This window comes from Bison bison, unplaced genomic scaffold (assembly GCF_000754665.1).
Source record: "Bison bison bison isolate TAMUID 2011002044 unplaced genomic scaffold, Bison_UMD1.0 scf7180017864180, whole genome shotgun sequence".
In the NCBI taxonomy this organism is placed as follows: Eukaryota; Metazoa; Chordata; class Mammalia; order Artiodactyla; family Bovidae; genus Bison; species Bison bison.
The window spans coordinates 3,057,379-3,074,792 of NW_011494752.1; the positions used below are offsets into that span (position 1 = coordinate 3,057,379).

The following is a 17,414-nucleotide window of genomic DNA, read 5'->3' on the forward strand; positions in this document are numbered from 1 at the left end:
AGAAAAAGATACGGGACATTTGCATCACTCCAGAAGATTCCCTTTGTGCCCATTTACAAAACCTCCCTTTACACCAGGTAAAAAGGGTTTCTCAGGTGGCACTAGTGGTAAAGAACCCTCCTGCCAATGCAGGAGACATAAGTGAGATGGGTTTAATCTCTGGGTCAGAAAGATCCCTGGAAGGAGGGCATGGCAACCCAGTTCAGTATTCTTGCCTGGAGAATCCCCATGGATAGAGGAGCCTCATGGGCTACAGTCCGTAGGATTGCAAAAAATCAGACATGACTGAAGTGATGGAGCATGCACACCAAGTAAAGCACTATTCAGACTTCTGTAACCATAGGTCAGTTTTCTTGTTCTTGAATTCTGCATAAATCATACAGTAGGTACTTTTTAGGCATCTGGTTTCTTTTACTCAACATACCTTTGAGATTCATCCACATTGTTATATTTATTAATAGTTCATTCTTTTTTATTACTGAGTAGTATGAATATACAACTTGTTTATTCATTGTACTGTTGATGGACATTTGATTTGTTTCCATTGTTTATCTATATGATGAATATTCTTGTACATGTCTTTTGATGGACATATACATTAATTTCTCTTGGATATATATCCAGGACTAGTGTTTCTAGGTCATAGTGTGGGTGTGTTCTTAGGTCTGATGCATACTGCCGAACAGTTTCTGAAGTGGTTGGACTTTCACCCTCTCACTGGTGATCCCCAGTTGTTCCACATCTTGTCAACACTTACTGTTGTCAGTCTTTTAAATTTTAGCTATTCTGGTGGGTGTGTAGTGGTATTTCATTGTGGTTTTAATTTGTATTTTCCTGATGAATAATGATGTTGAGTACCTTTTTGTATGTTTATTGGCTATTTACATATTCTTCTTCTTGAAGTGCCATAAGTCTTCTGTACATTTTTAAAAAATTGGATTGTTTATATGTTTCTTATTGATTTTATAGGCATTTAAAATTTAGAAGCATGAACTTCATCATATGTGTATTGCAAATATTTTCTCTGGATCTGTAACTTGCTTATTCATTTTCTTAATCTATTTGATAAACAGAATTCTTAATTTTAATGAAGACAAAGTTATCTTTTTTTTTTTTCCTTTTGGGATTAAGTCTTTGCCTATCCAAGGCCATGAAAATACTCTCCTATAATTTCTTCTAGAAATTTGGTTGTTTTAGCTTCACATTTAAGTCTGTCACCCATCTTCAATTGATATTTTGTGTTTAACTTCAGTTATTTTATAACCAACTAGGCATTTTACAGGTACAAAATGAAAATCTTACTTGTAATATGTTGGATTCAGTCATTTTAGCACAGACAATTTTTAAAAGTATCAGTGGCATGAAATGCTCATTCTTCCTTTTCTCTCTGCATGTTTGTTGGCACGTGATACCCATGGTAAAATATAAGTATATTTTTCTACAACTTTATAGTAACTGACTTTTCAGGGAAAAAAGCACTAGATATTGAATTTGCTGTTTAAGATCTGTGCCCTGCAGTCTATAATTTCTTCACATTTAATCCAGGGAAAATGGAATATTTTGTTTAAAAAAAAAGAGGGTAACGTGGGCTGTATTGATCTGATGTTCTTAGAGAAGTATTCTTGATGTCTCTTAACCTTTACTTTGGTCCAAAGAGGGAGGAAAGGAAGGATTTCATGGTTGGAGAGACTATTCTCATTTTAAGGCATGCCCCCTCCTTTTTAATATCTTCCTTTCCTCTCACTTGAGGTATTTGAAATTAATTGGGTCTAAAATGTCTTCTAGTTCTGACCTTCTTCCAAGATTTATAATCTATGTAGGAAAACACCTTAAAACATTATTTAAATTCTTTGAGACAAAGGTTGAAACTCAAGAGAGGAATCCTGCTTCTCTTCATAATGTGCCACTGACATTGTACCTTTGAACAATTACATGACTTTATATTTTTTGTCATTCTTTTGTCTTAAATTTTTTTGTAAAATGAGAAGAATAATAAATGCCATTGTACCTGTTTATTTTCCAGAGATGCTATGAGATAATATGAAGTCTCATTTGCACTCATGGGCTAAGTGCTTGATGCCACATTTTTGGAGGACCATAGGCAAACAAAACCAGGTTCAGAAGAAAGCTCTCACCATGGTTAGGGAACTGAGTGGTAGCATTTGTGTAATAATTTATTCTGGATGTTCCCAGAAGGCTGAACTAGGACCTGAAATGGACAGTTCCGGAAATTTTGAGTTCCACTGTATTTAAGGAGAAACTTTTTAAACCATTAGAATTTTTCTGAAAAGGAAAAGTATAACTTCTGTATTCTTGGAAGTGTCTAAGCAGAGACTTCATAATCCAAATAGTTGGATATTGGAGAAAATTCAAATATCAAGTGGCAGGGAAAGAAGAGATAAGGTAGGTAAGATATCTACTTCAATTCCAACGTTTCTAATTTCATTGATTATAAGGATCGTTTTGTAGTCAGTGACTCAGTTTCCAAAGCTTTTTGTTAAAAAGTAAAAATGGACATTTTAAATTTAAGAAAGAGGTATGGGGATAGAGAAATCAGTTTATTGTTATGAAGGTAAAGGGAAATGCTGACGTTCAAAGACAACTTTCTGGCTGCTGTCAGGCACCAGTGCTGAGGACAGCTGCAAAGTCAGTGCAGGGCTCTTCTGAGATTGACATTTTGCTCTCCTTTAGCTTCTACGCTATGCTGGAAAGACAGACCAGCAAGTGGAAATCTCATCTCTGAAATGAAGAACAGAATTATATTAGCTGGTATTCTTTTTTTTTAACTTCTGTTTTGTATTGGAGCATAGCCAATTAACAGTGTTGTGATAGTTTCAAGTGAACATTGGAGGGACTCAGCCGTACATATACTTGTATCCATTCTCCCGCAAAGTCCCACCCCACCAGGTTGCCATGTAACATTGAGCAGAGTTCCATGTTTATTAGCGGATATCCTTTACTGAATGATAATTACTTAAAGTAACAAAATGAAAACGAGTTTGTAATCATTCGAATTAAAAATATGGTTGCATGTTTTGTTGCTAATGTAAATATTTGATTTTGTTCATAGATAGTATATTATTCACGTGTGATTTTTTATGAAATCTCAATTAACCAGATCCTTAACATTTTCAGCTTTAAATTTTATTTGTAATCGACCCCTTTTCATTTTGTAGCACATAAAATGCTAGAATCTCAGAGAAAAATCTTGGTATATTTAACAAAAATTCTAAGTCATGAAATTTTTTAAACAGCATCTTTGTCAAAGAGAGAATCTGAAGGAGTAAAAACAAATTTGAAATTGTCATCTCTCAGCAAGCATAGATGAGACTTGTTTTCACTTCTGGTAGCAACCCACGCCAGTGTTCTTGCCTGGAGGATCCCAGGGATGGCGGAGCCTGGTGGGCTGCTATCTATGGGGTCGCACAGAGTCGGACACGACTGAAGCGACTTAGCAGCAGCAGCAGCAGCAGAAAACAATTTGAGATTGCTAATAAAGCTTTGAATATGTAGAGTGCTTGGAAAACTACAAAAGAAATAACCTTTAACTTTAACAGTGCAATATATTTGTGAACTGTATCAGTTACAGAAGCTATGTATTTTTTATAAGATTTATTGTTTATGTTGTCTTTGTCTGGTTTTGGTATCAGGGTGATGGTGGCCTTGTACAATGAGTTTGGAAGTGTTCCTTTCTCTGCAATTTTTTAAAAGAGTTTTAGAAGGATAGGCATTAGCTCTTCTCTAAATGTTTGATAGAATTCTGCTATGAAGCCATCTGGTCCTGGGCTTTTGCTTTTGGGGAGATTTTTTATCACAGCTTCAATTTCAGTGCTTGCAATTGGGTTGTTCATAATTTCTATTTATTCTTCACCCAGTCTTGGAAGATTGAACTTTCCTAAGACTCTGTCCATAAGATTTATTGTTTAAGAGGTAAAATGTCATTGGAAAACATAGTACAACACCAGTGTCAATGGAAAACAGTAATTATTTAATTTAAAAATATATCAGGAGATTATTTAGTTATGGCAAGAGCAGGAGGGAAATTGATATACATAAGAGTGTTAAGTAAGGATTGTAATTTTGGCTTTTAAACGAGGTAAGAAAAATGATTTTATCTAATGATACAAAAATTCTAATGTACATGCTGAGTTTATTTTGTATACACATATATAAGTATTTTAATTTTGGTTGCACTGGGTCTCCATTGCTTTTGCTCAGCTATCTCTGCTATGGTGAGTGGGGGACTACTCTTGGTTGTGGTGCGTGGGCTTCTCATTGTGGTGGCTTCTCTTGTTGCGGAGCACAAGCTCAGTAGTTGTGGCTCATGGGCCCTAGAGTGTGGGTTCAGTAGTTGTGCCACATGGACTTAGTTGCTCCACACGACGTGGAATCTTCCCAGACCAGGGATTTAACCCATGTCCTCTGAATTGACAGGCAGATTGTTTTTCCAGTGTGCCACCCAGGAAGCCCCATATAGGTACATTTAGAAATATTTTATCTGGATGTTTGGCATCATGTGGGTTTTCTTTTTTAACCCTTCAAAGAGTCACGTTTATTTTTTAATCAGTGAAATTTATAAAGTTCTTTATATGAAGATGCTGTCTATATCCTTTACCTTTTTGATGACTGCATTAATAGAAAGTGCTTTTCCCTGAAATTCCAGTTGCAGGAGTTCAGAAAACACTGATAGAAGATGATCATTGTTAAGCTGTTTCCTAGTATAATTTCCTTAGAATTTTCATTGATTTAACTTTTATATGTGGTTTCTTTCCTGACCCAAAGTTTTAATGTTTGCTTTAAATAACTTTGCAGTTAGCAGTATCCCAAGCGGCAACAAGACATTCTAAAATCTAGAGCTGTGCTCTTCAGTAGAACTTTCTATGGGAATGGAAATATTCTTTATCTATGTTCTCCAATATGAAAGACCCTTAGCTACATGTTCTGTTGAATACTGGAAATGTGGTTGGGTAACTGAGAAACTAAATTTTTAACTTTAATTAAATTTAAACTCAAATTGGCACATGTGGCTAGTGGCTATTGTATTGGACAGTGCAGTATTAGTGTTAGTATTAATAATAGATTTGACCAGGTCTTGACAAACTTTTTCTAAAAGGTCACCAGATAGTGAATGTTTTTTGGCTTTGCAAGTCATATAGTCTCTTGCAAGTACTCAACTCTGCTCTTGGAATACAGAAGCAGCTGTAGACAACATGGATTTAGCTGTGCTCCATTAAAACTTTATTTATGAACACTGATGTTAGAATTCCACACAATTTTCAAGTTGCATGAAATGAATCTTTCTGATTTTTTTCAACCATTAAAAAATGTAAACTCATTCTTAGTTCACAAGTCATACAAGAACAGGTGAAAGCTGTAGTTTGTAGAACCTTGACTTAGAGTATTTATAAGTAGCAAAGATAGAGATGTAAAAGTTCATGTATTAATTCAACAAATACTTATTGAGTGGCTGTCACAATGGGTACTATTTTGAGAGCTGAAAATATAGCAAAAAGCAATAAAAATTACAGCCAACATCCATGTTTTCATTAAGTTTACATTCTGGTGGGGTGGGGAGGAGACATTTTAAAAGTGAACAAATAGGGACTTCCCTGGTGGTCCAGTGGCTAAGACTCTGTGCTCCCAATGCAAGGGGCCTGGGTTCCATCCCTGGTCAGGGAACGAGATCCCACCTGCCACAACTGTGAGTTCACATGTCATAACTAAAGAGCCTGCATGCTGCAATGAAGATCAAAGGTTCTGCATGTCACAGCTAAGAGCTGGCGCAGCCAAATCAATAAATACTTTTTAAAAAATGAATAAATATACGTCAGGTGGTGAAAATGAAATTGTATGAAGAAAATTTTATAAAGTAAGAGAAAAAAGTGACAATGAAGGATGATATCTTATTATAGAGTAGTTAGGTAAAGCTGGTTTTATAAGGTTACTTTTGAGCACACACCTGAATGAAGAAAGGAGGTAGGGCAGGTGGCTATCTGAGGGAAGAGCATTTTGGTCAGAGGGACGAGTAAAAGCAAAAGTCCTGAGGCAGGAACATGCTTTACCCAGTTCAAGTAATAGGAGAGGTAGAAAACTGACAGGAATGCTATCTCAACAGAATTAATCCACTTTGGAATTTTCCATCATTTGCACCATATGTATTAATACCAGTAAAGGGAATTAATATTTTTGTCAAAAGAAGCATAGGGACCTTTCCTTCTTAGCTTTCTTTTTTTTTTTTTTGGAAAATAGTTTAAAACTATGTTGACTGCCAACACATTAAAAATACCCAAATGGACCCCACCATGGAAATTTTTGAGTCTTTTTTGAACTGAAGTATGAAGGAATGACAAAATTATCCATTAAAAACTGTAAAACTTTTGCTGCACTTATAAATATTTAATAGGTTTCTGGTCTTCAGGTGGGAATTCCTTTATCATCTATTCACTACTAGACTTCACATTTTTATAAAGATGTTTACATTCAAGAGGGGAAAATACACTTCAGTCTCCTTTGTTCCTGTATTTTAAGTATTTTTTAGCACCTAAGAAGAGCATCCATATAGCCTGATTATAGATGGTTTTCTTTTCTTTTTGGCTGTGCCACAGCAGATGGGATCTTAGTTCCCTGACCAGGGATTGAACCTGTGTCCCCTGCAGTGGAAACGTGAGTCTTAACCACTGGACTTCCAGGGAAGTCATAGATGGTTTAAATGTCTCCTTCAAACTTTGAATACTCGGATAGTCAGATCTCCTTTTTTTCTTGGAAACTATACTCAGTTCCTTCTGGTGTTATACGCCGCACAAAGGCTGCTTGAAAAAATATTGAGAGCTATTTAAATGTCATTGTCAGAGAGTTTAAGAGGCTCAGGGGACTAGGACCTTTTTTCTTTAGGTCACCAAATCAAAAGCCATCTTGCTCTGTAATAACTAAAATGTGTTTTCACATGAAGATTGTTCGTGTGAAACTTTTGAGCTACTTTTCTTTCTTTTTGTTTTTTGTTCAGAATCCCTTTAGTGTGCAGTTAAAAGTTTCACAGTTAGCTGAAAAAAAAAAAAAAAAGCTTTTAAAAAACTCCCACTATCAAACTTACAGAAAAGTTGCAATACAGTACAAAAAAACTTTTTTTTTTCCGGAAATTTTGAGACTAAGTTGCTGACATAAAGCCCTATCCACCCTTGACTACTTTAGTGTGTGTTCTACCTTCTCCTACATAACCAGGAAACAACTATCAAAACCAGGAAATTAACACTGGGACATTACTACAATTTAATCCTCAGACCCCACTCAGATTTCTCCAGTAGCTTCTTTAATGCCCTTTACCTCAGGAGAATTCAGCTCAGAATCACGTATGCATTTAGTTGTCACGTCTCTTCCCTGTCCTTCAGTCTGGAATAGTTCTTCAGTTGGTCATGACTGTGACACTTTTGAGAATTACAAGCCAGTTATTTTGTAAATTATCCCTCAATTAGAGTTAGTTTTCTCATGGTTAGATTTAGATTGTGCATGTCTGGCAGGTATATTACAGAAGTGAAACTGTGTTCTTTTCATTATCAGTGGACACATAATTTTCATTTGTCCCATTACTGATAATGATCACTTTACTCAGTACAGTGGTGTCTACAAGGTTCTTCACTATGTAGTTTCTCTTTTTATCTTTGTAATAATATTTTGAGAAGAAGCATTTTGCAACTATGTAAATTTTCCATTTGTTACTGGACTTTACATTTATCAACTACTTATTAATGTCAATATGGACTCATGAATTTATGCTTTTTAATAGGTTGTAATCCAATACTATCATTATAACTTTTATGCTCCCTTGTCTCAGATTTGGCCAGTGGGAACCCCTTCAAAATAATTTCCATATCCTTTTAATATATGCTCTTGTTTCTGTGAGCACTTCCTTGCTTTCTGGCACAGCAAAATGTTCCAGACTCATCTGTACTTTCCCTCCCCCAGTGCTGGAGTCAGCCATTTCTCCAAGGAATATGGTTTCTATAAGTTGAGAATGATACTTAGAAGTTAATATCCGTATCCTGAAAGCTGTTGTGATGTCACTGCTCCCAGGGGCTCTCAGTGGACAGAGCTAGAGACCAGGTGTGTTATACCATACATATACACACATTTCCATCTATATTTTGTATCAGTTTATGTATAGTCAAAGCCATGTGTTCCTGCCAGTACTTCCATTTCCAATATAGGACCACAGGTTTCCATATTTATAACTCCCTTCTCTGACAGAGAAAAACCTGGGTCTCATTATCCTTATTATGTTTTTCTTACTTAATCAATCCTCCTTTGTATAAACAGTCATCCACTGCCACTGCCATTTCCTCTTCAGTGAAGATTCTTACCTTGCCTCATTTGGTTTCTGACATCCTGTACTGCAGGCACTCACCTACGTGGATACCCTTTTCTATTGGGGTCTGATGGGCTTCCCAGATAGCTCAACTGGTAAAAATATCTACCTGCAATGCAGGAAACCTGGTTCAAATCCTGGGTCGGGAAGATCCCCTGACGAAGGGATAGGCTAACCGTTCCAGTATTCTCGGGCTTCTCTGGTGGCTCAGACGGTAAAGAATCCACCTACAATGCAGGAGACCTGGGTTGGAAAGATCCACTAGAGGAGGGCATGGCGATCCACTCCAGTATTCTTGCCTGGAGAATCCCCATGGACAGAAGAGCCTGGTGGGCTACAGTCCATGGGGTCGCAAAGAGTCAATTGAGCAACTAAGCACAGCACAGATCCCAGTGCAAAGCTGCCCTTAATATGTGGATGCCCTCTTCAACCCAATCAAGTTCTGACACTTTGCCTTGGATACTCCCAAACATAGAACTCTCCTCACTCCATTTGGGCTCTTTGGTGCCCCCACTGTCCCTATGTGGGTGCCTTGCTAACCCTGTCTACTCCCTGAAATGAGAGCACCCCCAGGCATAAATGGCCTCTTCTCTATGCTCAGGCTCTGACTCCTCATGCTAGGCCATCTCTTACTTGGATACGTTCTTCATCACTCCAGCCCAGGTGATTCTCCTGCCCTTCTCATCCTGCTTAGGCTCTGACTTGCCAATCTGTCTGCCCTTCATGTAGAATCCCTCCTCATCTCATGCTAAATGTGCATCCCACACAGGCACACTTTTCATATTGGTTGGTCTCCAACAGCCTACCCTGGCCTGTCCCTATTCCTTGTATGGACGTTTCTTTCACCCATCTTGGGTTTTAACACTGCATATTAGGCTGCCCCTTTGCTTATTTTACAAAAGGCTTCCCTGGTGGCTCAGATGGTAAAGAATCTGTCTTCAGTGCAAGAAACCTGGGTTCAATCCCTGGCTAGAAAGATCCCCTGGAGTAGGAAATGGCAACCCAGTCCAGTATTCTTGCTTGAAGAATCCCATAGACACAGGAGCCTAGTGAGCTATAGTCCATGGGGTCGTAAAGAGTCGGCCATGACTGACTGACTGACTAATGCTTGTTTATTTTAAAAATATTTGTATTTTTCCTGCACTTAAGCTTTGTTGCTAACATCTAATGGGTGGTGTGTTAAACTTTTAATATTAGGATAGAATGTAAATGCAGTGACTATTTTTCAAAACAAAAATTAAAATATGTCTGAAATACAGATTATTTGAAATTAGTGGTATCTAGAGCAGTTATGGGTATATGATCACCATTGAAATAAAGAACAAATGGAGAGTTTCAATTTCTAGTAGTAGAGGAGGTTGGTCCCATTGAACCAACCTTCCAGCAGATAATAATTATAATTCTGGACAAAATATGAAAAATCTTTTACCTGCAGGCATTGGAAAATAACCAAAACAAACCTGTTTTTAAGGCTGTTTTACTCAAAGGCAGGTCCCAGTTTTAGCATCTGGGTGACCAAAACTTGAATAGATAATCCACAGTTTTACTGGCTTAAAAAACCATAGCAATCACAAGCAATCATAGGAAGCAAAGGGGTAAATCCTAGAGTGGAGAGGGTAGAGACGGTCTTTTGTGTATAAATGCTCTAGCTGGACCAAATCTTTAGCTACTCCTTGAACTATACTTGTATGAGTCACACCCTGAGCAGTCCATCTGAGGTGAAAGTAACTGAACAGAGATTTACGCTTCTGCAAGAGTACCAGTTTGTGCCAGTTTTCCTAAGGCTGTGAAAGTGCTGTAGTCTTGGAAAACCTTCAATCCCAGGTATACTGGGACAATTGATTACCCTAGATGCTTCCCACCACAAATGAAACAGAATATGAGTTTAACTACATGCTTTAAAAAGTAAAATAAACAAAGAAAATCTCCTATATCCTTCAAAGGAACATAACAAACTCCAGAAATTCTGTAACGTATCTTTATAATTTTCAGGGTACAATCCAGAATTATTAGGTTATTTGAATAAGCAGGAAAATGTGACCCATACTCAAGAGAAAAGGAAATCATAGGTGACTAACCCCAAAATGATATAGATATTAGAATTGGAGGACAAGCCTCTTAAACAAGTATAATAATTATACTCAGATGCAAAGGAAAATGTGCTTGTAATGAATTAACAAATAGGAAATCTAGCAGAGAGACTGTGTAGTGCGCTCAGTCACGCAATCATGTCCGACTTTTTGTGACCCCATGGACTGTAGCCCACCAGGCTTCTCTGTCCATGGGATTCTCCAGGCAAGAATACTGGAGTGGGTTGCCATTTCCTACCCCAGAGAGAGACTATAAAAAAGATGAAAATAGAATTCTAGAACTAAAAATTACAGTATCTGAAATAGAAAACTCACTGAATAGGCTTGATAGTACATTAAGATGACAGAAGAAAGGATAATGAACTTGAAGATTGATTAATGAAAGTATTCAATCTGAGCAACAGAGAAAAGAACTTTAAGGGGAAAAGAACAGGACCTCAGGAAAATGTAGGAATATGAAAAAATCTAATGTAGATGACGTCCTTGAAGAAAAAGGGCAAAAGAATGGAGGAGAAAAAGAATTTGAAGAAATAATAGCTGAAAAATTACCAGGTTTAGTGAAAAACACAATTTTACAGGTAAGGAGTTTGGTGGACCCATGTGAGATAAATGCAGATAAAATCACACCTAGGCATATAGTAGTTAAACTGCTAAAAACTAAGGAGAAAATCTTGAAAGCATTCAGAGAAAAAGAATATATAAAGGAAAACAGTGATAGAAAATATTCTTCTCATCAGAAACAATAGAGGATAAGGAGATAGTGGAATGCCATCTTTAAAGTGACAGAAGAAAACTGTCAGCCCATAATTCTATGTCAAGTAAAAATATCCTTTAAATTTTAAGGCAAAATAAAGATATTTCCAAATAAATGGAAAGTTGAGAAAAGCTGTCATTCATACAGTTGCACTAGTAGATATGCTGAAGAAAGATCTGTAGACTGAAACAAGACAATACCAGATAGGAACTCGGGTCTTTATGAAAAAATAAAAATACCAGAATAAATGCAGAATAGTAATTTTTTCCTCTTAATCACTTTAAAATATAATTTTTGCATGGATTCTTTTTATTCTCCTTGAGACACTTTTTAGGAAGGATGTAGAGAATAGTCCTGCTCTGGAGAGGAAATCGGCAACTAAATCTTCCAAAGTGGTATCCTTATTAAATTTAGAATGCTCAAATCTGAAAAAAATTTACTCTAAAAAGCTAATATTTATAATCCTTTTCGTTTCAGATATAAAACCAAATGTGGAACTGAAAAGCACTCAAGAGCAGTCTGTGCCCACAGGTAACAACATCATATCTTTCCTCTCTAAAAATATACCTTTACTGAATAGTTCAAATGAAGGGGAATATTCTGATTGCAATATACATGCTATGGAAATGGGTTGTGGAAAAAATGAAGTCATGTCTTCCTGATACAAAAATAATGCATCCGTTTAGATCATATAAGTTATCTGACATCACAGAGCCAAACCACCCCACCCAATGTTTTTTTATTTTTTCACTGTTGTTTTTTTTTTTTTTTTCTTAAAAAAAATTTTCAGCTGACTCATTTGAATTAAGACAGCTTTTGTTGAACAATATCATAGCTTATAAAACTTGTGCTTTTCACTCAGGAACAGTGGTCAGTAAACTTTATTTGTAAAGGGCCAGAGAGTAAATATTTTAGACTTTGTGGGCCGTATATGGTCTCTGTTGTATATTCTTCTTTATATTTTTTACAATCTTTAAAACTGTAAAACCATTCCTACTTCCTGGGTCTATATGTTAATAAAAATAGGCCATGGCTAAATTTGGCCCTAGGCCATGGTTTGCTGACCCTTGCTCCAGAATAAACTATATACACTTAAAATAATCTATTTCCTAAAAATAAATTCTGTGTTTCTCTATTGATATACTCACTTTGTTTGAATCAAAGCTTTTGCTATATTACAAAATTTACCACACAGGTGTCTTTATTTTACTCTGAGTTGTAACCTTATGTTTTAATTGAACATGTACCTCATATCAGTTGTTCATATACAGGGCTCTGTGAATCTATCATTTCAGGCTTGAGAAAACAAAACTATTGTTTAGAGCAGTGTCTTAAGTGTCTAAGAGTATATGATATGCAGAAATGAGAAACTTCACCTGAATCCATGACGACTGCATTTTCAGGACCTCTTCGTCATGTATCTTGTGTGATACGTTTCCATTTTACTCCTATATTCCAGTAAAATGTCCTGTTCTCCGTGTTCAGTCATGCTTGCGGCAGAAAGGAAGCCACTGCAGTTTCCATCACCTCTCCTGTTTCAGCTCCTTAGTGCTGCAGGGTTCAGTGTTTTTGACTATTTGTTGCATGTAATAGGTTCTCAGCAAATATTTTATTGACTCTTGGGAAGGAGTTTGATGGCAAGTGGGTCTTTTCTGTTCATTTCTTTTGTTATCATTTTTTTTTATTAAGCTACCATGCTTATATGTGAAAAAATTCTAGCTATGTCATGCCTTCTTCCTTACTTCTAGTATTTTCGATATTTATTGTAAAAAATTGTGTCTTTGTTAAACTTAATTATTAGCAAGTTTGTTGTTTATTTAACCATGCTTTTTATCATATCTACTGCCTTTTACTTAGAAACTCCCATAGCACTTTGTATTTCCCTTAATCTCTTGTCCGAGTCTACATTTTAGACTTATCTCTTGTCTGAATCTTGCATTGTATTTGTGGGTTTGTTTTATCTACATCTGTAAATTATCAGCTCTTTGAATACAGAAATTATGACCTATTCATATCTGTAGCCTTGTCAACATTTAGTAAATGTTTGAAGAAATAAAAGAATTTGGGGGCTAGTATGCTTTCCACAAAATCATATTTATAATGTGAACAGAAAGGGAAAATAGAATTTGGTGTTCAGAAGCTTATAGGCTTCCTCTCGGGAAAGCATCTTTCCCAAATTGAATTTTGCCAGTAGTCTCAGGCTCAATATTTCTCATCACTATATGTTAATATTCTTGGTCTTAACATCTTACTGAATATCCTGAAATACACCAAAGGAGAGAGAATTTCTATCCAGAAGGAACTTGAGTGGAATTTAAGGTGAAAGAACTATTCAAGAAAATGATGTCTAATTGAAAGGCAAATAAACCTTGGACATATTTCTAAAATTTCACATATATCTTGCTTGGGTGTATGTGAAAGGATATTGTCTATCACTTAGGGATTGGATAAAGCTGAAACAGGTTTATAAAAATCCTTTCAAATTACTTCATAGTTAAAATTCTTTTTATCTCCTAGAAGGTTCAGAGCTTTTGAATGACTACGATTTAACCAAAGCTCATGAAACAGAAAATGTGGATGGTACAGAAGGCCCAGCCAATGAGGATGAAGACATAGGAGGTGAGCCATAGTATACAGACCAGAACTAAAAAGACGGTTGGGGCTCAGTATGGAGAAGAAATCAGGAAAACTTATATATGTGGATTGAGTTGGGAGGAATTCAGTTTTATTCACTTTACAAATATTTGCATTTAATAATTTGCTGTAGGATATCAGCAGATTTTGAGAATTTAAGTGTTCAAGCTATAATAACTTCATAAAAAATTTTTTAAATTACTTTTATTGGGGTATAACAGCAAAAGAGACACAGATGTAAAAAACAGGCTTTTAGACTCTGTGGGAGAGGCGAAGGTGGGATGATTTGAGAGAATAGCATTGAAACATGTATATTATCATATGTGAAATAGATTGCCAGTCTAGGTTTGATGAATGAGACAGGGTGCTCAGGGCTGGTGCACTGGGATGACCCTGAGGGATGGGATGGGGAGGGAGGTGGGAGGGAGGGTCAGGATGGGGAACACATATACACCCATGGCTGACTCATGTGAATGTATGGCAAAAACCACCACAATATTGTAAAGTATTAGCCTCCAATTAAAATAAATTTAAAAAAAAAGAAAAAAAACCTTTTATTGGGGTATAGTTAATTTACAATGCTGTGTTAGTTTCTGCTGCTACTGCTGCTAAGTCGCTGCAGTCGTGTCCGACTCTGTGCTACCCCACAGACAGCAGCCCACCAGGCTCTCCCGTCCCTGGGATTCTCCAGGCAAGAACACTGGAGTGGGTTGCCATTTCCTTCTCCAGTGCATGAAAGTGAAAAGTGAAAGTGAAGTCGCTCAGTCATGTCCGAGTCTTAGTGACCCCATAGACTGCAGCCTACCAGGCTCCTCCGTCCAGGGGATTTTCCAGGCAAGAGTACAGGAGTGGGGTGCCAAGTGTTAGTTTCTACTGTACAGAAAAGTGAATCAGTTAAATATAAATATATATCTACTCTTTTAGATTCTTTTCCCATATAAGTCTTTACAGAGTATTTAGTAGAGTTCCGTGCGCTAACAGTAGGTTCTTATTAGTCATCTATTTTATATATATAGTAGTATGCATATGTAAATCTCAATCTCCCGGTTTATCCCTCCCCTCCTTCCCCCTCAGTAACCATAAGTTTGTTTTCTATGTTTGTGACTCTATTTCTGATTTGTAAATAAATTCACTTGTAACATTTTTAAAGATTCTACAATACGTGATATCATATGGTATTTGTCTTTGTATCTGACTTATTTCACTCAGTATGACAATCTCTAGGTCCATCCATGTTGTTGCAAATGGCATTATTTCATTCCTTTTTATGGCTGAGTAATATTCCATTGTATATATGCACCATATCTTCTTTATTCATTCATCTGTGATGGTCATTTAGCTTGCTTCCATGTCCTGACTATTGTAAATAGTGCTGCAATGAACATTGGGTTTCGTGTATCTTTACAATTTATGGTTTTCTCTGAGTATATGCCCAGGAATGAGATTGCTATATCATATGGTAACTATATTTTTTGTTTTTTTGAGGAACTTTCATACTCTTTTCCGTAGTGACTGTACCAATTTATATTCCCACCAATAGCATAAGAGGTATTCCTTTTTTCCACACTCTCTATAGCATTTATTGTTTGTAAGTTTTTTGATGATGGCCATTCTGACCAGTGTGAGGTGGTACCTTATTGTAGTTTTGATTTGTGTTTCTCTAATAATCAGTGATGTTGAGCATCTCTTCATGTGCTTTTTTGGTCATCTGTATGTCTTCTTTGGAGAAATGTCTATTTAGATCTTTAGCTCTTATTTTGATTCAATTGATTGCTTTTTTGATATTGAGCTGCATGAGCTATTTGTATATTTTGGAGATTAATCTCTTGTTGGTCGCTTTGCAAATATTTTTTCCCATTCTGTTGGTTGTCTTTTCATATTTCATTTTTTAAAATAACATGTTTATTTTACTCTTTTCTGTTATTAAAGTAATACATATTCATGATAGAAAGTTTGTTTAGGATGTTTTCCACCAGTTCTCTAGATACCAACTGGGCATCCAACAATTCAATTCAATTCTTATGCTAATTTCTAGAATTATTACAAAACTCATAGAACTCAGCCACAAGACTGCCCTCACTCAGACTTCAGTTGAAAGTTCCAGGTCCCCAGGTTACCTGCCCTTCTGTCCAACTTGACTACAGATTTAGGATTTCCCACACCACCCTCCCTTCAGGTTTGATCGTTTGCTAGAATGACTCACAGAACTTAGGAAAACCCTTTACATACTATTACTGGTTTATCATAAAGAACGCAACTCAGGAATAGCCAAATGGAAGAGGTACATAGGGCAAGCTGTGGGGTGGGGAGTGCAAAACTTCCATGCCCTCTCTGGGCCAACCACACTCTCAGCAGCTTGATGTCATCACCAGACACTCTTTGAATCTTACGGTTCAAAAGTATTATAGAGCTCAATCTCCAGTTCCCCTCCTGGAGGTTGGTGCGTGACGCTGAAAGTTCCAGTCCTCTAATCACTTGGTGTTTCAGGTGACCTAGGCTATTTAGGGGCTGCAACCTAAGTTACTTGAGTAGCATAAACTCAGGTATTATTGAAAGGGGCCTGTTATGAATAACAAAAGACATTCTTATCACTCAGGGAATTCCAAGGGTTTTAGGAACTTCAAATAGATGGGGAAACAATGGAAACAGTGAGAGAGAATTTATTTTCAGGGGCTCCAAAATCACTACAGATGGTGATTGCAGCTATGAAATTAAAAGACGCTTGCTCCTTGAAAGAAAAGTTATGACCAACCTAGACTGCCTATTAAAAAGCAGAGACATTACTTTGCCAACAAAGGTCCATCTAGTCAAAGCTATGGTTTTCCAGTAGTCATGTACAGATGTGAGAGTTGGACTATAAAGAAAGTTGAGCACCGAAGAACTGATGCTTTTGAACTGTGGTGCTGGAGAAGACTCTTGAGAGTCCCTTGGACAGCTAGGAGATCCAACCAACCCATCCTAAAGGAAATCAGTCCTGAATATTTATTAGAAGGACTGATGCTGAAGCTGAAATTCCAATACTTAGGCCACCTGATGGGAAGAACTGACTCATTTGAAAAGACCCTGATGCTGGGAAAGATTGAAGCCGGGAGGAGAAGGGGATGACAGAGGATGAGATGGTTGGATGGCATCACCGACTCAATGGACATGAGTTTGAGTAAACTCTGGGAGTTGGTGATGGACAGGGAGGCCTGGTGTGCTGCAGTCCAGGGGTCGCAAAGAGACAGACACGACTGAGTGACTTACTGAACTAGGAACTTCATACCAGGAACCTGGGACAGAGACCAAATGTATATTTTGTCTCTGACCACTAATCTCTTATAGCAAAAGCATCATATAAGTCAAAAGATACTGGTACATCACTAGAGTCACATTCAGTCATTAATTACTCTAGTCCATCATCATATCATATGAAAATGTCTTCAAGGGTGAGACCACTCAGATTTGTGTGCTTCCGTTTGATCTTGTCAAGTTCCAAAGCCACAAGTAGTCTCAGCAATACATGGTTTCATCTTTTCAAGCATCTGGTGTAATTGAGCTAAAGTGAAAGTTGCTTAGTTGCGTCCGACTGTTTATG

The 17,414-nt window shown here is 36.9% G+C and overlaps 1 protein-coding gene across 2 annotated transcripts in view; it reads left to right on the forward strand.

The window, feature by feature from the left end:
* IKZF3 (IKAROS family zinc finger 3 (Aiolos)) overlaps positions 1-17,414 on the forward strand; it is a 91,238-nt gene that overhangs the window by 11,129 nt on the left and 62,695 nt on the right. Inside the window, exons 2-3 of one of the 2 annotated variants that reach the window (XM_010842650.1) lie at positions 11,681-11,734; positions 13,724-13,822. In XM_010842650.1, the coding sequence (XP_010840952.1) occupies positions 11,681-11,734; positions 13,724-13,822 (153 nt within the window). Of the gene's footprint in view, positions 1-11,680; positions 11,735-13,720; positions 13,823-17,414 lie in introns of both variants that reach the window. The other variant, XM_010842649.1, reaches the window with a different exon arrangement.